This window comes from Ictalurus furcatus, chromosome 17 (genome assembly GCF_023375685.1).
Source record: "Ictalurus furcatus strain D&B chromosome 17, Billie_1.0, whole genome shotgun sequence".
Classification (NCBI taxonomy): domain Eukaryota; kingdom Metazoa; phylum Chordata; class Actinopteri; order Siluriformes; family Ictaluridae; genus Ictalurus; species Ictalurus furcatus.
This window is the reverse complement of record NC_071271.1, coordinates 16,496,662-16,513,266: the sequence shown is the minus strand read 5'-3', so window position 1 is coordinate 16,513,266 and position 16,605 is coordinate 16,496,662. Positions and strand designations below refer to the sequence as shown.

Here is a 16,605-nt window from a genome sequence, read left to right as displayed (position 1 = left end):
GGATTCAAATATTGGATTCTTCTCGTATATGCACATAAGTTCTTACAGAGACTACATTTACATTTATGACATTTGGTAGACGCCCTTATCCAGAGTGACTTTCATTTATCTCATTTATACAACTGAGCTTGAGGGTTAAGGGCCTTGCTCAAGGACCCAGCAGTGGCAGCTTAGTGGTAATGGGATTTTAACTCATGACCTTCTGTCTTCTGTTCCCAAATTCCAACCCACTACCTAGCACTCCCCTATCACACGACCGTTATGTAAAAGCTAATGTGCTTCTGCTCATGCTATGCAGCTGAATACACTAACTGAGTGAGAAGTGGTAGCTCGTTGGTTAGGGCATTGGACGTCTGATCGGAAGGTCATGAGTTCAAATCCCAGTACCGCCTAGCTGCCACTGCTGAGCCCTTGACCCTTAACCCTCAACTGCTCAGTTGTATAATTAATATATATACCCTGGATAAGGGTGTCTGCCAAAAGTCGTACATGTAAATGTAATCCCACACTAACTGACCTCTTCCACATGCATGAGCTTACAAACACCCACTAGTGTTGATTGGATTGAGGGGGAGAAAGAGTAATGCCAACCCTCCCACCCAGAGATCTATTTTGCTTTCTTGGACTTCCAGCCACGGACAGCTATGGCGTCTTTGGGATAGGGCAAATCTTTTTATGTTGTGCCACTCAGGAGCCTGAAGGCTTACTGTTGCTTCTGTAAAATACACATAAACCAAAAATATAGTCTGAGTACTCAACTGTCTGTTCAATAACAAATACATAACATGTGTTTATTGCAGAACATCTGCGTTAGAGGTTTACAAGAACCTTACTCTGTCCTGATTAGAATTAGTTAGTTATTTTAAACAGCGCATTGCTTTGAAACTTTAATGGCTGATGGATAGGTTCTGCTCTGGCTAATGTTAAACCGTTATTGAAAGTCAGTGCAGCAAGTAGGTCATTGCCGCATTCCTCAGGCTGATGGGTTAGCACATGGACTTAACCCCAGGAGTGTTAGAAAGTGGAAAATGCAAAGCATCCACAACACCGCCACCCCTGCTTATCAGCATTTGTATGAAAATGCATTTATATGAATGCTTCAGAAATTCCTCCTTTTAATGATGAGGTAACTAGCCCACAGGCATCAGAGTAGTTGCTGTGCTTCTTGTAATAGGCTTTCTCAAAGCAGTGCAGGAACACTACGTGAAAGCCAGTAAATTAGAGCTCCAGGCCCATTTTGTTTTCACCCTCTTGGCTAGCACGGTGGCCTGTGCCCTGTATGTCCAGCGGAACGAAGTCCACTTCTAATGTGTGATTTCAGACCGCTGTCTCTCTTGGTTCATTTGCATTTTTTCTCCTTTCTGTTGGTTTCATTTGCATTTTTTTTTTTTGCAGACATTTCTTTGAATTCTGCATTGCTTTTACTGCTGTGTTTAGTTTGTTTATGAATAGACAATAAGGTGCCATTATAATAGCACCATGGTGATGCCTGATGTCTTTAACAAGTAATATTGGATCATATGGCAACATTGTGAATGATTTCCAATAGCAAGACTGGGGAAGCTTCAGGCAGAGTCTCTTTGTGTATTATAACATGCCCAAGACGCCCTTCTCATTAAACGAATTTTTTTTTTGCTCAGAACATTTATTATATTAACACGCATTGCACATTTCCCCCCACCCCATGCCTCTCTGTGTGACTTAATAAACTTTCTATTGAGACAAATGTCTGAAATCAGCAGGAGACACATCTGGGTGTCAATAGAGAATGCTAATTTAGACAGTTTTGCACTGTTTCCAGAAATCTCTTTATGACACAAAAATGACACTGGGATGGCACATGTCACATCGTTTTGCCCGAGCGTGATTCATCCTTTAAGCAATAAACATTAATCCGCCATGCCTGTCTCTTATTGAATGAGCAAGAAAGCCGTTTTGCCAGCACTCCAGGAGCGCCGTGTGAGAAGCGTGAAATGAGACGCCTCAGTCATCGTTTCCCACAAGGCCCGGCTGTTCGCCATCCCTCAGCCTGTCAAGTGCTGTTGTTTCGCCGTTACGCCTCTTGTGAAATGACCTGTCAAGGTGGTAAATTTATTTGTTCTTATCTGCTGGTTGACTGTAATGTTGAGGCTCTGGGGATTTCAATCAGTTCTCACTCAGACTCAGGCTGGCTTAGCCAGGGTGGAGTCACCACTTCAGGGATGCAGGATGCAAATAAGGCCCTGCTGCTGCCGTTAATGAAGTCTGTGTTTTTAGCTTTTATTCATTGTGGTTTGTCTTCTCTGTGTAAATGAAACTGGCCTTAGAAGTTGTTCTGTGAAGTGACAGGCATGATTTATTATTTTTTTTAGTCTGTAGAAATTTAATAATGATGATCATTTCAATTTACGTAATGTAATGTCTTTCTTACACTCGATGATACTTTACAGTATTCAAAAAAAGAGAGGTAGCAGAAGAAAATAAGCTAAGAGGAAGAGAAGTATAAAAGTTATTACTGGATGATGATGATGATGATACTTGATATGTCCTGCATTTTACATCAATTATCCTTTACATTATGTACATTAATTCTATATTTTTAGAAGGGAACTATAAAACATGAAGTGTCCAGTATACTGGACATTTGTAGTAGGAAGCATGAAATCTGCAAGATTTTGAGGGTTATTATTAGAGATGCACCGACAATAAATTTCTCAGCAGATACCGATAACCGATTATTCAGAGTGATATCGACCGATACCGATAGTTCTGCCTTTTATGACTTCTTATAAATTAATAATTAATTCCACAATTCTGAAAGAAATACAAATAAAAACTTTATTCTCTCCATTTCAGCAGGTTGTTTCACAGTAACTGTTCTCATAAACAGAAAACACATTACTCTAATTAACATTAACACATGAACTAAATTCTGAAGATTAAAGTAAGATTTCTTAAGTTATCGAATGTTCATTCATATTAACATTGACTGAATTCTGTAAAACCTCCTGTTTGTCTCACATTCACTCACCACAAACAAAAGCATTTCTCCATCATTGAACAACAAATTGGTAATATATAATATCAACTTTTTTATATATTAACATTAACTGGATATGAAATATACTACTCTACAAATATATTTTTCTGTGCAATATATACTTTTTTGTCAACTCATCTTCATTTAGATCTTTCAACAGTGTACTGGCGCTTTAATTCAGCTCGAGCAGTGTAGTAAAAAAAACCTTTTGACTCAACGCCGAAACTCCCGCTTCACTGCTGCTCACTTCCGGTGTAAAATTTTATCAGTGCACAGATTACAAACTGCAGTTTGTATTCCACACAAGACATCATTTTTACACACAGCATGCAATCTGGGATTTCCTGCCCTCTTTTTATTGACAGGATATGATCGGCCCTGATCACCGGATGTTTTTAAACTATCGGCCGATGGCCCATAGCATAATAAATAGCCTTTTTCGGCCGATACGATTATTGGCCGATACATTGGTGCACCTCTAGTTATTATCATTATTATTATTATTATTATTATTATTATCATTATTATTGTTATGTACCATTCAACAGAAACAAAAGCTACAACTGCATTTTTGCAATATTTACTGTATATACTGTACTGTATGTACTGTATTTACTGTACAGTCAAAAAGATGGCACGGTGGTACAGCAGGTAGCATTACTGCCTTACAGCTCCAGGGTCCTTGGTTTGATCCTGAGCACAGGTTACGGTCTCTGTGTGTTGCATGTTCTCCACATGGGGATCCTCAGGGTTTTCCGGTTTTCTACCACCTCTGAAAAATGTGCCAGTATAAATTGCCCTTAGGTATGAATGAGTGTGTGAATGTGTGTGTGCGTGCGCATGGTGCTCTGTGATGGACTGATGTCCCATCCAGAATGAATTCCCGCCTCACGCCCAACGTAGGCTCTAGATTAACCAACTGAATGAGAGACTGAGTCAGTGAGTCAGTCGTGGCCTCAATGTCCATGCTGCAATCAATCTACCACAACGATTTGCTTAAGTAATAATGCTACTCACGTCTCTTATTATGCCTCCCTTATCAACCCGAGGCAGGATGAGCTTAGAAGCTTTTTTGCCACTATACGCTCTAACTGGCCTCTCACTCATTGATCTGCTGTGAAGCTTTTTCTGTTATTCCTTTAATGATAAAATTAGTGCAGTCTACTAACGTTTGTTCCCTCATTTCCTGTTTACTCTGATGCTCTGAATGGCCCTTGAATCACTTTGCACCCACTGATTCAGACTCATTACTCAATCTAATTCCTCCGCCAGACAGCATCATCTTGACCCAACCTCCGTCATTAAGACCTGCTCATCTATTATTAGATCTCATCAGTAAGTTCCTTAAATCTGGTTCTGTACCTCTGCCCCTAAAATTGTGGTGGTGACAGTAATTCCGAAGGTTTTTGAACACTCAAAGTATAAACGTATTTCTAACCTCCATTTTGAGAAAATAAAGAGAGAGAGAGAGGCGGCCACCCAACTATAGAATTACCTTGCCTCTAACAACCTCTTTGAGCCTTTCCAATCTGATTTCCAGCTCCTCTATAGCATTGAGACAGCTTCTGTCACTAATGATCTGCTCTCGACTGACTCTGGTGCACTCAGTATCCTCATTTTGTTAAACATTAGTATAGCCTTTTGACACAGCAAAATCATGTAAAACTTTTTTCAAAACAATTTCTCTTTGACTTCTAAGGGCATAAAATGGTGAAAGACAAGACTATGTATTACTTATTTCTTTTCAAGCTTCAGAGGGATTGCCAGAGAAAATATTTACCCCCATGAGGAAAGAGTTCGTTACATCTATCGGCCTCAGATTATTCAGCTTAATCAGCAGTCAGTAAGTTTTTTACAAGGGAATTTCCATTGTTTCACTTATAAAGTCTTTGCAATGCTTCCCTTGGCATTGTGTAAGTAACCAATATAGTAAATCTAGAAGTCCGGCTTATGAGATGAACAATTATCACATACTTTCACAAGAGGCCTTTTGACTAACAGGAACTAGTCATGTTGGCTTGCCTCTCTTTTCAAATACTTTTTGAACACATGAGGCTATGAACTTTTTACACTCCAGTGATTTATATCTTGATCCAAAAAGCTCATTGTGTCACAATGTTCAAAAGTTAGATTTTCTTTTGGTGTACAGACGTGCACACATGGAAGAGCGGAGAGCCAATCGGACTGCAACTTTAAAGATTCTGAAGCCGCTGGCCAGTTAAGCGCACAAAGGCGGTCAGGCACTTTGTAGGCCATGGACAGTGTCTGAGGCTCAGACAGCCTGGAGGATTTCTATCAACAGAACATCCAGGCAAGCTACAGAAAACATGAAAAGAAAAAATATCTAAAAGATTGTGGCTTGTCTCAACATCTGAACAGGAAGGTCTTTGCTACTGTACATAAAGCTTTTTCTAACACACTGACTACTTTTTCTACCTTTGTAAGTTTTGTAGGAGGGGGAGAGAATGTGCTGATGAATGGATTTAATGTCTTTTGAAATTCACAAATATGCTAAACAGAAAAGTTGTAACTTTCATTTGGGAAAAAAAAAAAAAAACGAAACGTACCGTTCAGTTGTCCATTCTTTTGTGTACGTTGATCTCCTTGTCTATCTACTTTTAGTTTCTCCTCGAAAGTCATGAAAAATATCCAGTGAAATAAGATGAAAAATATTAGCACCATCCGTACATTTTCTGTATCGCTTATCCTACACAGGGTCACAGGCAGTCTGGAGCTTATCCCAGGTGCACAAGGCGGAGGACACCCTGGATGGGGTGCCAACCCATCGCAGGGCACAATCATGCACAAACGCTCACACACTATGAACAATTTAGAGATGCCAATGACATGTCAAAACACAGTCCTCCAAGTCTTTGGACTGGGGGAGGAAACTGGAGGACCCGGAGGAGAACATGCGGGAATTGAACCCCCAACCCTGGAGGTACGAGGTAAACATGCTAACCACTAAGCCACCAGGCACAACAGTCATAACTGTCGCTGATAGGCTGCATGAATTTCGCTCTGGGCTAGGAAGAAATCAGCCGCTGTCTTGCTTCTTCTCACTTCTGTGTATTCTTCTCCTATTTGTTGATCTTGTTGTTGATCTTGGTTCCACAAAAATCTTAAATAATCCAAGGATTATTGAGAATCCTGAGATTCAACAACCCGAGATTTTATAAAAAAAATTTTCTTGTTGTAAAAATAGAGGCACTTAATGCCAATCAATTTTTGGAAGTAAAATAATGCCATTGAATGTTTCTCAGCCTTTAAGAGGGCCACTTGCTCGCCACAGAAAGCTGCTCTATTGATTAATAGCCGTGCTTTAGGCTGTAATGCAGTGGTGTGGTTTTGTAGCGGGTCCACTGCTCACCATAGCCATTCCCTCAGTCTCTTGAGAACAAGGTGTGCGCCGGCTCTTTGTGTGGTGTCAGACAGAGGCTAATCTATTCATCACACACCGGCCGGTGGCCGCTTCAGCTCCACGCTTATCGGATCACTTCAGGCCCCTCGCTGGGGGAATAGGAACTCGCTGTTCACACCTTCTTTTATAAAAGCGCACCAGGGATATCTACATCAGCAGTTTCAGCAAACGGCAATCTCTCCCGGCACCACTCTACCCCCAGAGCAGGACCAATTGTGGAAAGCACAACTGCAATGAGAGGTGTGTGTGTGTGTGTGTGTGTGTGTGTGTGTGTGTGTGTGTGTGTGTGTGTGTGTGTGTGTAGACGGGTGGAGGAAAGGATTTGTGCCTTCCCAGTATACTTGTATCCATATATTTGATTTAGCATACATGAATGTACCTGACTAGCTCAGCAAGTGTGCTGAGTGTGCTGTGCGCTGAAGCGACGATGCATCACGTGACTCTAGATGATGGTTTGGGGCACCTGATATTGTATTAATATTATCTGATCCCTGACAATAGCTCTGCAGACTTGCAGGTGGGATGGTGAGTGTCAGATAATTGAAAAGATGCTGCATTGTTATATTTTATCACTTTCTGGTACCTGGCACTTTTGTCGAATTTTTGAAAGGGGTTTGAGATCACACAGCATTGAATACATTTGAGGAGATGCAGAAACAGAGTTAATATTTCTAGAGCTAAATCCTGGCTGTCACGCTTTAAAACAGTCAAGGACAGCGTTTAGACTCAAAGTGGTCACAATTTATAGGCGAGATACATTTTAAGGACCTCTTAATTTTCTATGCTTATAAGGATGAGATACTTTAACTTATTTTACGTGCATCATGCATAACAGTCAAGGACCCTGGCCATCAAATTTCAGCAGTGTTTCTATGGCAACATGGCCATTACTCAGGGATTACTCATGGAGAGTGAAGGTGTGGAGGATTCTCAAAATGGATAGTCACAAGTACCTAAAGACAGGATCCAACCACCACAGGATATGGTGCTTCTATATAGACTGTTTTCCTCTCCTTCGTTTTTCATTCATGTGCTAAACCTCATGATTTTGGTGCTTGATGGAAGTTGCTTAGCTCACCAGAATATACATTTCTGCATTTACTGATTGGACTAAAGATGCGGCAATAGAACACTCTCGTTTTTTTTCCACTGATGACATTAGAGTATGCTCAGAATATAAAAGTGTTGTAAGCCATTGATTGGTGACTATACCAGATTCTCAAGCCATGAGATCAAAGAGATCCCCAAGAGAGGACTATGTTGTTTCTAGAGAAGGTTACCAAAGATTTGGCCAGCTTTGAAAGTCCCAAAGAATATAGTTGTTTCCATTATTCTTAACTGATGGTCAGAGCCTTACAGACTGCCTAGGGCTGGCCAACCAGCCAAGCTGTGCAAATGGTAGAAAGCCTTTAACTCATTGGTTATTTTCATCATCCTGGCTATTCCAGCAGAACTCTAGAAGCACCACAATTTCAGTGGCACTGCACCGATCAGGTCTTTATGGTAGAGTGACGAGATGGAAGTCACTCCTCAGTAAAAGGGTCATGAGTGCTCACTTGGATTTTGCCAAAAGGCATCTAAATGACTCTCAGGCCAGTTGAAATCTTAGCTATTCATTCATTCTCCATGGTGAAGCATGGTCGTAGTAGCATCATGCTGTGGGGATGTTTTTCAGCAGCAGGTAGGCCTGTTTGGATTAAGAGATGGATGAACACAATAAAATGGAAACCCTGTTAAAGTGCTCAGGACCTCAGTTTGCAGTGAAGGCTCAGCTTCCATCATGACAATGGCCTGAAATCCATATTCAAAACAAAGCAAGAGTGATTTTTAGACCCGTGTATGAATGTAGGTACAACATTTTTATTTATTTATTTATTTATTTTTACATTGAAGGGGTTTCAGAATCTACTGTATGCCGAGTATGCAGTGTTTCTCTTTGAACACACCATAGTCATAAATATGCAAGAAATGTTTACATTGCATCAGATAATGATATCAGCTCTATTGATTGTATTGCCAGAAAATCTAGGACCATAGTGCCTGTTCTCTTCACTCAAAATATGAGCTCTCCATGACATGCTAAAAATCTTTTTCAGCAGGTCTCAAAAGGGAGAAATGTTGCTGGACTTACAGTGCCAATCATTTTGAGAGTCAATTCTGCAATTGCTCATACAAAAAACAAGAGTTAGGAATTCTCAGGCACATAGGTTCCCTTATCCCCCCCCCCCCCCCCCCCCCCCCCCCAAAAAAAAAAGAAAAAGAAAATGGTGCCTTTTATAACTAGAAGTGTGTGTGTCTGTGTGTCTTCTAGCTGGGAGGTGCTGCGATTTCTCTTGTCCAACCTGCGCTGGTGGATGGAGGAGTATCGTTTTGATGGCTTTAGGTTCGATGGTATTACCTCCATGCTCTATCACCATCATGGTGTCAGTAAGTCAGTAAAAAAAAAAAGAACTTTAATCCATACAGAATAATATTGTGTACCTGTGCCAATCATGCAACAAAAAAAAGTATTTTATAAACTACATTGAAATGGCTAGAGATGAGGAACAATCTCTCAAGCAAAGTTCATTTACAAACAAGAACAAAATTAAAGAAGATACAAGTGAAATTGGTGTTAGTTTATGTCAAATAAAATCTGTAAATGAGAACTATAAGTATAATCAGTATATGAGGTATACTAAACTAAATGTACTTGACACTTTATTTGTGTCTCATTTTTAAATTCTTTTATACTCAGGTTCAGGATTTTCAGGCTCGTATTCAGAGTACTTTGGGCTCCAAGTTGACGAGGACTCGCTAGTCTACCTCATGCTAGCCAACCATATTCTACACACCCTGTATGAGGACTGCATAACTGTAGCTGAGGTAAGGTGGATTTTTGTATGTAATCTGTAACTAAACGAATACATATTACATAGAGGTGACTCATCTTACTTCAGAAAGTGTGACCATCTTAATGTTTCGATTATATCTGAAAACAGAACTTTATTACAGTGTATATACTGTATGCGGTAAACCTGTATTATTCTTATTTGCACAGTGTATACCCCAGTACCAAAGCTTGTGTAGTGCAGTGGTGGTGTTTCTTGCTTCTCATTACTCCTCACAGAAAACACTGCTATCATCCTAAATCCCAACAATGCTTCTCTTCTCGGTTCACTAACCTTCTTGTCAGCAGAGCTATTTTTCTCTGTTTCTGCAAAGAAGGAATTAACCTACGGAGTCAAACTAGCAGAGCACATTAAATTAGTGCTCAGTGGCAGTGTCCTACTATCTAAGAAAACACTTGCTCGTTTGACTCATTTCTCCATTTTCTTTTTTTAAATAGTCAACAATACCTTGTTGAGAGAGTAGCTCGGCTTAGTTTATGAACTCAACTAAATTAGGTTTGTCTTTTTGTGTGTGTGTGTGTGTGTGTGTGTGTGTGTGTGTGTGTGTGTGTGTTTTTAAGGTGGTTCCCACTATTTTATCATGTACATACAAAAATTTTAGTGCTTTAGAAAATACCAGCTGATTTATGGGCTAGTTTGAAAAAAATATCAAGTAAAATAGCCTGTTTTTCATAATTTTTCAGTCTCCCATATAAAAATACTACTACTAACAACAACAACAATAATAATAATAATAATAACACATTTACGATGATGATGATTGTTGTTGTTGTTGTTGTACACTTTATTAGGAAGACTTGTACAAATACTCATTCATGCAGTTTTGCAATGCATAACATCATTCAGATGTAAGCCAGCAGCTTCAGGTTCACATCAACCATCAGAATGGCAAATAAAATTTCGATCTCAGTGATTTTGAGCGTGGCATGACTGTTTGTGCCAGACAGGCTGGTTTGAGTATTTCTATAACTGCTGATCTCCTGGGATTTTCATGCACAACAGTCTCTAGAGTTTACTCAGAACGGTGCAATAAAGAAAAAACATCCAGTGAGCAGTAGTTCTGTGGACAGAAACACCTCGTTGACGAGCGAGGTCCGCAGAGAATGGCCATACTGGTTTCCAGCTGACAGAAAGGCTACAGTAACGCAGATAACCACTTTGTACAATTGTGGTGAGCAGAAAAGCATCTCAGAATTCACATGGAACTTTGAGGCGGATGGATTTAACAGCAGAAGACCATGTCGGGTTCCACTTGTGTCAGCCGAGAACAGAAAGCCGGGGCTGCAGTGGGCACAGGCTCACTGAAAATGGACAGTTGAAGACTGGACAAATGTAGCCTGGTCTGATGAATCTGGATTTCTGCTGAGCCTCACAAATGGTAGGGTCAGAATTTGGCACCAACAAAATTAATCCATGGACTCAACAGTCCTGGCTGGTAGAGGCGGTGTACTGGTGTGGGGAATGTTTTCTTGGCACACTCTGGGCCTGTTAATACCAATCAATCATTGCTTGAATGCCACAGCCTATTGAGTTTTGTTGCTGACCATGTGCATCCCTTCATGGCCACAATTCCTCCATCTTCTAATGGCTACGTCCAGCCTGATAATGCAGCATATCACAAAGCAAAAGTCATTGCAAACTCGTTCCATTAACAAAACAGTGAGTTCAGTGTTCTTCAGTGGCCTTCCCAATCATTGGATCTGAATCCAGTAGAACACATTTGGGATGTGGTAGAACAGGAGATCCACAGCATGAAAGTGCAACTGCAAGAATTGCATGATGCAATCATGTCAACATGGACCAGAATGTCAAAAGAATGTTTTCAACAACTGTTGGAAAAGTGATGTTAAGAAAACTACGAAAAATACAGAAACAATAAAGCTGAAGAGGTCACCGAAGGCCCATTAAAGTGTTGTCTTCATGGTGTGAAGTATACAAAACCCTGTTGAAATGGTTCATAAAGATTGTTATCGATTAAGAAAGATTACAGTTGAGAGGCTGCAGACATTTTCAACAATTTGTCTGTGAAGAAGAGGTAGGAAATAGGTCGATAATGTTCCACGATTGGCACTTTTTAAGTGGTAGGAACAGAACCATAACCAAGTGGATTGATTATGAGTTGACATATAAGCAGAGATGACTGAAAATATTTCCTAATAGGCAAGGGAGAAGCAAGATCAAACAGGCAGACAGATGAATTAGATTTGTGTCTAACCTAGGAATGAGATCAGCATCGATGGGGGGAATAATACTGACAGAGGTTTGTTTAGAAGGATATTTTAATCAAGAGCTGAGTGGACCAAGGGGAACTGCTTATATTCTTTGTTACTTTTGTCTTTGAAAAAAATCTAAGCTGGAAGAATTGATAGAGGGGTGATGAAAAAGTTAAGAGGGGTGAAAAAGTTTTCCAATAGTAAAAAAAAAAAAAAAAAAAAAAAGGTTACATCCAGTAGTATCCAGAAGAAATGTATAATGAACAGGCATTGTTTTAAAGCTGCTCAGAATAAGCTACCGAGGCCAGGTTTCTTGTAAAGGCGTTCAAGATGCCTATCAATTATTTTAAAAGCACAGACTTTTTCAAAGTCAGAAGGAGCAGGTCTCATTTTTGATGGGACCACCTGGTTAAGTACAGTATATCAGAGATACAGATCAAGACTGAGTTGAGATGGAGACATAAGGGGAAACAAAAAGATTAGGAAAGAAAGAGGCTTGACAGCACTGATATTACAGCGGGTGGTTTAAGGATTCATACAAGGTTAAGGAACGGGAAAGCAAGCAATAGCTTTGATGAGACTATCCTCGGATACACTGATTAAAGTTTCAGAAGCAGGTTCAAAATGCTTTACATTTATGGATATTTTTTTTTCATAATGGACAGAGCAGTGAAGAGGATGAAAGACACTGTAATTAATTCCCTGTATATTGCTAGGAGCAATGATTTGCTAATCCTGTCCATTTGTACAGATGACTGGGATTGTAGAATATGAGCAGTAAGCTAATATCTGGTGGAGCAGTGGATGTAAAAAATGCATCAGCTAATGCCAAGTGATCAGCATGTCATAAAGGTAGACAGAAAGTAAGGACTACGACATCAGCTGAGGAGTTGTTCAGATGTGTATGAACTCTTTTTACTTTTTTTCACATTCCAGAAGGAATTTTCACCCGTCCTGCGAGTTTCTGTAGAACATTTCACAAATCGAGTTTGCTCGTGCAGTTATTTTTGTCTGTATCTGCTCCAAATATTTTCTAATATGTTTCAACAACTTAGTTGTTTCTGTCTCCCAAAATATAACCAAATTATTAACTTAACCCACAGCAGCACTAATCAGGATAATACCGTTACTAAGGATGAATGGATGAATGAGCATTGTAAATGCATCACACAGCACCACTCAAGCACTCAATACACTCTTATGTTAATGAACATGGCCGTTTTGGCCTGCCAGCTTCTTATCTGACTGGCACTCCAGCCTGCATGAAAGTAAAAACTGCCCACTCCTGTGACTTTGTTTGTTCCTGGTGTACACCATTGGCAGGTCGGCCAATTACAACTACTCCAAAGTAAAAGGGGGACAAAGAAGAAAGAGTAGGCATCCAGTAGAAACCGTGAGAAGCCTCATATATTAAAAAGGAGCCTCTCACCATGCTATTTTAGCCAATCCACTTAGCCATACACCAACCAGTCAAGTGAACAGTAGGGAAACAACAAAGAGCAGGGATCAACAATATGCAGAAATGAAAAGATGAAATGAAAGCTAATGAAAGATGGGATGAATATTAGAACAAACAAAAGCTAAGAGCCCAATCAAAGTCCTTACAACCTGGTCTCAGCTGGAAGCTAAATATTTTAGATGGAATCCTTTTGAAAAACAGGAGAGGTAAATCGAAAATTAGCCTAAAACGCCTAGCCAAGGCATACCCAGAGTCAAATTAAATCTGTTCTTGAACCATTTGGAGTACATGCGTGGTTTTGGTCTCTTTTGACACCCTGACGTTTTTCCCCCCAGAAGTTAGAGTCACCATAAGTGCTACTAGTATTGAGTAAAAGAAGTTTGAACACACTGAATCACATATCCAGCAATCTACAAAATGTATATTTATATGCATATTAATTTGTATTGTAATATGTATATTCATAATTGAAACGTTTTTGCACTTTTATGTGCTGTTGTGCCATTGTTTACAGAGCTTTACTCAGGGACTTTTAAAGTGAAGTTTTGAAACAAACCCATGAAGCAAAATTATCATTCTTTTCAGCAGTTCAGTGGCTATATGATCGACCAGTCATCGACACAGCCGGCAACATTCAGCTCTCTCAATTCACAAAGGAAAAAAGGAGGAAGGAGTTTCTCTTCAACACAGACTCTCGTTGTTTTTTGAAGCCTATAGACAGGACATGGAAGCTCCTGTTGCTTCAAATAAGGTGTCATTCGATAGGTCACAGCCCAGGGGGTATTTAGGAATTTACAGATAAAGGATTTTCACTCGCGCATTGAACCAATAAGGAGAAAATGACTCTGCAGCAGTGCATGGGGATTTACTGATGTAAAATGTGTTTTGGACTAAATATCTTTACATAATTGTAGTGTTTGGACCTTTGCCAGTGTAACAAGATTGTTTTTGTCGGGATGTTATGGCTCAGTGGACTGCTTTGAGGCTTCAAGTGTGAGTTACCTCCTTTTGTGTTTGTTTGTTTGTATGTTGGTGGTCTGACAAAGACATTGATGGTAGCTGCTGTTGTGATTGTATCTTTAAATGGTTTAGATCACAAGATTTTTAGCTTTCCACGGTACATCGCCTGAGTACATATGTACTACGTACAGCTGTGTAAATGGCAAAGATCTCCTAATAACAAAAAAGTGTTAAAATTCCGACAGCGGGCCGCTGGAACGCTAGGAGGCTACGAACCCAAATCGAAGTCCTTACAACCTGCTCTCAGCTGGAAGCTAAATATTCCCTTGACTATTTTAGATGGAATCCACTGAAAACAGGAGAGGTAAATCTGTGAAATCATATAGCAAATGAAAATTTGTTTTTCTGTTTATTTTAAGGACGTGTCCGGTATGCCCATGCTATGTCGACCTGTGCAGGAGGGAGGATGTGGCTTTGACTACAGGTTGGCCATGGCTATTCCTGACAAGTGGATCCAGGTGAGTTTGATTTCGTTTAAAATCGTATATGATATAACAGGGGGCATGGTGGCTTTGTGGTTAACATGTTTGCCTCACACCTCCAGGGTTGGGGGTTTGAATCCCTCCTCCGCCCTTTGTGTGTAGAACTTGCATGTTCTCCCCATGCTTCGGGGGTTTCCTCCGGGTACTCCGGTTTCTTCCCCCAGTCTAAAGACATAAGCTGTAGGCTAACTGGCATTTCCAAATTGCCCGTAGTGTGTGAATGGGTGTGCGATTTTGACCTGCAATGTGACCTCCAATTTGTGCCCCGAGTTCCCTGAGATTAGCTCCAGTCTCCTTGCGACCCCGTGCAGGATAATCACGGTGGTACAGCAGTGGTTAAGACGGTGAACTCCTGATCGGAAGGTTGTGAGGAGGCCCTCAACTGCTCAGTTGTATAAAAGAGATAAATGGAAGTCACTCTGGATAAGGCCGTCTGCCAAATGCCATAAACGTAAATGTATGTAAGCGGTATGGAAAATGGATGGATGTGACATAACAATAAACGCTTACCTTCCTGAATGCTTTATTAGACTGCTTAACTGGTCTTCATCATAATATTTATCTGGCATACTACCAACCAACTAATGCATTTTTGTTGTTTAAATATCATTGCATTTAAGAATCTTAGTAAATTTTATTAACAGAATGCTCAGAACCAGACCAGCCCACTGTCATTAAGTTACATGTATTATTTTTTATGTGTAATGATTATAGCATTTTCTTCAGTGAGGCAACTTAACTTTGTACAAAATAAAACTAAAATGATTGAAAATGTTCAAAAAGATTGATGAAAATGTAGGTATAAAACAATGGGAAACAAAACACAACCACATAAGTAAGCAACACCTTCTGAAAAAGGTCGTATATAAGTGATCAAACTAAAAATAGATCATACAAAGGCACTTGTTTTGGAGGCCAGAGCTGAGTATTTCTGCCAAATACAGTACATATGCTGGATTCTTCATGCCGTACATGAGTAGTGAATTCTGAAACAAAAGAACCTCATTTCCCATCAGCCTCCAATCCATGGGAGAGTCATTGACCATGTTGCATGTGGCACTCATCATGTAGACATTTTAGTCTCAGGATGGAGGGGTTGGTGCAAGTTTTTCAAGCCTACTTGCACGAAGTATCTAATTTCTCAAATGTTTATCATGGTTGTGACTCGGAAAGGAAGGTGCAATCTTGTACTTCTGCATAAATGTTGATCAGACTGCATGTTTTATTTTTATATGGACTTTTTATAGACTTTTTTTTATAAATTCAACCCTCATTTTTTTGGTTGTTTTAATTTGTTATTCATATTTTGATATGTTGCTGAAATATGTCCTGTATGTTTGGTCTGTCTGTCTGTCTGTAAATATGCAGCTTTATATTTTCATGCATATCCAGGATGACTTGCCTGACCACTAACATAAATTAGCAATTTCTTGTCCGTGTCTTCACCCTTTTGAATACATTGCCCTTGATCAGAAAACCTGAATTTTTTAACCACAGTTAGTTTGAGACTAGCTGTTCCATAAACACACAGTTAATATGTAAATAATTTACGACCATGTCCTGACATTCCTGTGACAACTCCCTGAATTTATTTAAGTACAGAATGATGAGTTATCCGAGTGTCAGTGTTTGACAGTAATAAGTAGATACTTGCACTTCTCCCTCATCCTTTACAGAGAATCCATGGCTAATTAAAAGACAGGGGGGAAAAAAACAACGACGACGATTCAATTAACAGCCGTGTCACGTTTCCGGTACTTTTTTCTTCTTCACTTCAAGGATCTTTTTGGGTAGACTGGTAATTAGAAAAACTCAATATGTCCAAAAGCAAACTTTAAAAGATTTGTATGTAATTACCGTCAAATGATGACCTTCCATTTTCTTCCAAATGTCAAGGACATATAGTGCATATTTACAAGGCCCTGTCATTCGAATCAATAGTTCTTTGCATAATGTGCTCACGGTATAAATTTGTGCAAAGCTTATTAACAAACCAAAAACACAACAGTAAAACCACAAACACAGCAGCAAAACTACAAATACAACAACAAATCAGAAAAAAAATGACTGCAACACCAAAATAGCACTTTATGATTTGCC

At 39.7% G+C, this 16,605-nt stretch overlaps 1 protein-coding gene across 1 annotated transcript in view; it reads left to right on the top strand.

The window, feature by feature from the left end:
• Nucleotides 1-16,605, top strand: part of gbe1b (glucan (1,4-alpha-), branching enzyme 1b) — a 134,664-nt gene that overhangs the window by 47,945 nt on the left and 70,114 nt on the right. The window contains exons 8-10 of the mRNA XM_053646610.1: nt 8,752-8,867; nt 9,178-9,305; nt 14,383-14,481. Coding sequence (XP_053502585.1) covers nt 8,752-8,867; nt 9,178-9,305; nt 14,383-14,481 — 343 coding nt within the window. The remainder of the gene's footprint in view (nt 1-8,751; nt 8,868-9,177; nt 9,306-14,382; nt 14,482-16,605) is intronic.